The sequence below is a fragment of the Oncorhynchus mykiss genome, chromosome 32 (assembly GCF_013265735.2).
Source record: "Oncorhynchus mykiss isolate Arlee chromosome 32, USDA_OmykA_1.1, whole genome shotgun sequence".
NCBI classification, from domain to species: Eukaryota; Metazoa; Chordata; class Actinopteri; order Salmoniformes; family Salmonidae; genus Oncorhynchus; species Oncorhynchus mykiss.
This window is the reverse complement of record NC_050572.1, coordinates 22785703-22790872: the sequence shown is the minus strand read 5'-3', so window position 1 is coordinate 22790872 and position 5170 is coordinate 22785703. Positions and strand designations below refer to the sequence as shown.

The 5170-nt window shown below is 41.9% G+C and overlaps 1 protein-coding gene across 1 annotated transcript; it reads left to right on the top strand.

Moving 5' to 3' along the window:
- Window positions 1-514: 514 nt before the first annotated feature.
- On the top strand, window positions 515-4456 carry LOC110488109 (iroquois-class homeodomain protein irx-1). The gene is made up of 5 exons (XM_021560131.2): window positions 515-1006; window positions 1973-2215; window positions 2422-3205; window positions 3583-3643; window positions 4066-4456. The coding sequence occupies exons 1-5, from the start codon at window positions 773-775 to the stop codon at window positions 4115-4117; spliced, it is 1374 nt and encodes a 457-aa protein (XP_021415806.1). The 5' UTR covers window positions 515-772; the 3' UTR covers window positions 4118-4456.
- The last annotated feature ends 714 nt before the right edge of the window (window positions 4457-5170 follow it).

The window sequence follows — 5170 nt, the reverse complement described above, 5'->3', positions numbered from 1 at the left end:
CACTTATATATTTAATCTTAATTATAATGTAGCAAGAAAGTATAATGCACCATAAGAGTAGTTAAGAAAAGTTTTGAAATAGATACAAAAATAGGCTCAAATGAATGCAAAAATGCCTTTGTAATTGGCCTACATTATTTATTTATTGTATTTATTAGGCTATATAATACAAACTATTATATATATGCATTATTATTGTGTTTAAGCCTAATTTTATTTTCAGGTCTTTATTTAGTATTAATATTAGTGGTACTATTGTTGTTATGATTTTTGATGTTTTGCTGTAGTTTCTTTTCATTGCTTATTTGAGCACCCATTCAAAAATGACAGAACGGTGATTATGAGAACGAGATATCTCTCCATCTCTTAGACACACACACACACACACACACACACACACACACACACACACACACGCACGCACACGACCCAGCGAACGAACCAATGCACTAATCTCTTGCCCGGGGCAAAGGAGGGGCTTGGTTGTTAAGTAGCCTGCCAATCATCCCGTCAGCTCCACTAGAGAGAGTCCTGCGGGGAGAGAGAAAGGCTTGACTGGGCGCTCAAGTTCTAAACTCATCACTATCACTGGAGCTTGCCGCGCTGTCGGGGAGTGGGACTGTCTGACTGACTGACTGACTAGTGACTAACCGTGATTTGTGATTTAGACATCCTTATCTTTCTGGGAAAGTGGGAATTCCTCCTATTTTCCTTTCCTCCCATTTGACACAGAAGAGAGACAGAGAGATTTATTGAGCCTTTCTCTCCGGACATGTCTTTCTCGCAGCTGGGGTACTCCCAGTTTCTAAGTGGCTCCCAGGAGGTTTACGGGGGCGACCTGGCCGGCTTAGGCCGGGATGGAGCCGCGGATGGCGGCGTGAATCAGGCAGCTACTGCCGCTGCTGTTAGCTCGATGCTGGGGATGTATGGTAACCCGTGGGCGGCTCAGAACTACAGCGCGTTTCTCCCCTACAGCGGTGCAGACCTCGCCCTCATATCGCAAATGGTAGGAGAGATGTTTTCTTGGAATGTAGAATTTAAACTTCGTTCGAAAGTGGTTGTTTCTCATCTGTTTATAGAATGTGTAAGATGGTTAAATTTATGCAAGTGAATTGCCTTTATTGGATTGGAAAGTTTAATATTATGGGATAGTAATAGGACAATTATTTTATATTTTGACCTTTATTCAATTGAAGTTCTGTCAACTATCATGTTTTTCGAAACTGAAACGCCTTGTCTTGAAATTAGGACAGAAAATAGTTAATGAAATTGTGTGATTTATTATTCATGGCCCAATACCAAACGTTTACATTTAGGCTAATGCTAGTTGATAAAAATGCGTTTGCATATTTTCACTGGGTAGTCGAGCCTATTTTTACAAGAAGAGTTACACGAGGCCTATGGTTGAAATGTTCTAGTTATTTAGTCATTTGATGTTGCTTCAGAAATAGTACATTTAGGATAAACAAACAATTAGACATGAGAGACATTATGAAGGCTACATTATTTAGAATATTATCAACCCTCATAATCAATTTGCAATTTGATTAAATTTAAAGTTTGATGTATATATTCCTACTGTCAATGTTGAATTATTAAAGCTAATTTGTCAAGTTCGGGGAAGCGATTAAAATGTGATCTATAAGCTATACCCTATCCGAAATTTGCGATATCGTGCTTGTGTGAAATAGTCAGAAACAAACTCTACATAACTTAGAAATCATAATAGTTTACCCTAATATTGTCGTTGATTATTTTAGGAGATAGCCTATACATTATGAAAGTGTGAAAATAGTACTTGTTTGATTCAGTCATAATACACAGCATACTGTAAACTTATTTTGAACTGGAATGTCAATAGCTTATATAATACAAGTTTGATTAAAGCAAAATAAAAATAAAGAATAGGCCTGGAACTAGTACATTTTTGGAGAGACAAACATTTCATAGGATTCCCCTCTCTATCCCCCAGAACCCTCAGTACGATCTGAAGGACAGCCCAGGAGCTCACCCGGGAGGTCTGGCTGTCCACGCCAGCGCAGGGTTCTACCCATACGGCCAGTATGGCTATGGCGACCCGAACCGAGCCAAGGCCGCTACGAGGGAGACCACCAGCACTCTGAAGGCCTGGTTGCAGGAACACCAGAAGAACCCATACCCCACCAAGGGAGAAAAGATCATGCTGGCCATCATCACCAAGATGACACTCACACAGGTATATAGACATAAAGGTCTATGGGGTATATAAAGGTTTAGGCCAGGAGTATTTCCCGTCTACTAGGCCTACATGATTTGATCGGAAAACAGCCTACTTTGATGGGTTCTGTCAGTTTAAGATAAACTAAACTTGATTAACCTAATTATCAGTATTTGTAATAAAGGATCCAAAAAATATATGAATGAATTCCTTCCTCTGTTCAGGTGTCCACGTGGTTCGCCAACGCGCGCCGGCGTCTGAAGAAGGAGAACAAGGTGACGTGGGGCCGCAGCGCGGAGGACCGGGATGGACGGATCTTCAGCAGCGACAATGAGGACGAGCCTGAAAAACACGGGAGCGAGGATGAAGAGGAGGAAGAGATCGATTTAGAAAGTATCGACATCGATAAAGTCGAGGAGAACCCAGGAGATCAGAGGGAAGTGGAGGGAGAGGGCAAGCTGGCCGCCAGGGACTCATCTGATTCTGGTAGCTTGGAGAGCCAGAGGACGATGTCTGTCAAGGCCCTCAGAAGTATGGAGGGGCCTATTTCTCTCATTAAGGCTCCTGTTGGTGCTTGTAAAAACGCTGTGGATCTTTCCCCCAATGCACCGGTGTGTCAGAGGCCCCCACAGAACAAACCCAAAATCTGGTCTCTGGCGGAGACGGCCACAAGCCCCGACAGTTCCATCAAACCTTCCCCGGCTGTCTCGATTCCTCACCAGGCCACGATCCCGTCCCACCACCCGGCCCTACTCCCGGGTCATGGAATATACACATGCCAGATCGGGAAGCAGCTCCACAACTGGGCCAACGCGGCGTTCCTCAGCGCCAACTCTCTGCTGGGTGTCAGGTCGCTTCTCGGCGCGGCAAACCCAGCCGGACACCACATGCCTCTCCATGGCGCGCTGAACCATCAGGACGCACGGTTGACGCAGGCCTCAGGGGCATCGTGCACAGAGGAGGAGAGTGGAGATGAGTCGTTGGAGAGCTTCAGTCCAAAGCGAGATGGCATGTACTGTAGCCTAGGTTTAGGCTTATATATGTTTATGATTATGATTATAGGCTAGTTTTCATCTGCTTGGAAATGAATAACAGTCTCATGAATTCGGCCCTGTGTTTTGCTTCCGCTTTTCAAATATCCCTTTCCAAATATGGCACACCGTTTTGATCTAACACTCGTTTCAATTCATGTCGTGTATTTATTATGATATATTTCTGAAAATCTCCTAACAAACAACAGGCCTACATTCATTTCGAACCTGTTACAGTTACATCACTCAAATACTATTGTGTTAAAAACAGACTTAGCCCAATTAAAATTTGGCCTACTAAGGAAAGCCTATTGATTATTTTACTGATTTTTCTGAATGTTTATTTGTTTACAGATGACGTGAATATTCGCAGGTCTGGCTCGCCGAAGTCTCCCTTCCAGCTGATTACTGACAGGTACGATATTTCAAACCTCACCGTGACATTATGTCATGTGCCATCTATTTTAATCATCCGGTAAATTAACCTTTTAACCCGCCGGTAAAGGCGGTTTCACCTGACCGACTGGCCTGTCACAGCTAGAGCTCATAAATCATCTGAAGAGATTTAATCGTCTACTTTAACGGATTTCAACGGCTCACTAGATACCGTTTAATATGGCCATCAGGGTTGGAACCGGCGCCATTGACTTATCATCGTTCACGCAATTTAAATATACCCTCAATTTATTCACGCCTCGCCAGTGAATACACATATGTTGAGGGAGGATATGAAATAGGCCTGATAGCAATATAATTATAGGAAATGAATTATTCAATGTCATACTCATTTACATTTTCTGACGTTTGTATTTTATTTTCTCTTCTCTTCATCAAAAGATCTCACCACGGAACGGCGCAGCGGGCCCTCTCGACAATTTCCACAATATGAACAGTGAAGAGTTATCATTGGATAATAATCTGGAATACTTATTTAACGAAGAACAATTTATCGAATAGTCTAATATTTTTGTGAGTGAAACGTAATATTTCAACTCGTCAGACTTTGAAACAGTAGGCCTATATGATGCGAGACAAGATTCATAGCCAATAGGCCTGTGTTTTTGATCACACACATTTTCCGTATTGCCATTTATACTCGCAATGTTTGTCTTTGCTGTGTATTTTTCTTTTCTGTTTTATTTTCTATGAAAAAGTTATCGACATGTAAATAATTTGTTTAAAGGATATATTTTTGAGAAATAAACTCAATCGTGGTCATGGACTTTGATTTCTTTGTATTCTCTTCATTCAGTCGCCTAGGTCTGTCAACAGTCATCAAATATAATCAAATTTATCGTTTTCCGTGTTGTATGATTTCCAACAATGATGATATTCCATAGACCATAGCCAATGTGCAGCATTGAACCTAATGTAAGCCAAACCCTCGACTTCAGCTGGCTTTGTTTGCCATGCAGGTAGGTCATCGGTAAGGGATTCTGTGAAAAAAACGAGACAACTAAGAAAACTGAATTTCACATGTGATCACATGGTGTTCCAAAAACACGTTTTCATGTGATCACATGTGATCTTATGTGAAGTTAATGTGATAATGTGACAACATGGAAAGCAAAGTTTCATGTGATAACATGAAACTACAACGGGATCACATGTGAAGAGTTTCAAGAACTCATCTTCACATGATCATGTGATTTTCAACATGTGAAATCATGTGGTTTTTCTGTAAGGGTCTGCATGACATTATTTCTACAATGCGACTGCCTTGGTACTTATAAAATTGCAAATGTGGAACTCAGTTTGCTTAACTGTAAATGCCTATTTCCTTGGCTGTGCTCTCCACTCTCCCTCCCTGTTTCATCCCGGCTTAGCCCCTTAGAGCCCCACTGATGCAGCCTCTGAAATATGGATCAGAGAAGAGGAAAGGCCATCAGCCAGTATGGGGGCTGTGTGTGTGTCTGTGTCTGTGTCTATGTGTGATATGGGG

Coding starts and splice junctions, on each gene's coding strand:
- LOC110488109 (XM_021560131.2), top strand. CDS start 773: ATGTCTTTCTCGCAGCTGGGGTACTCCCAGTTTCTAAGTGGCTCCCAG. Junction 1,007..1,972: donor TCGCCCTCATATCGCAAATG/GTAGGAGAGATG, acceptor TCTATCCCCCAG/AACCCTCAGTACGATCTGAA. Junction 3,644..4,065: donor TTCCAGCTGATTACTGACAG/GTACGATATTTC, acceptor CTTCATCAAAAG/ATCTCACCACGGAACGGCGC.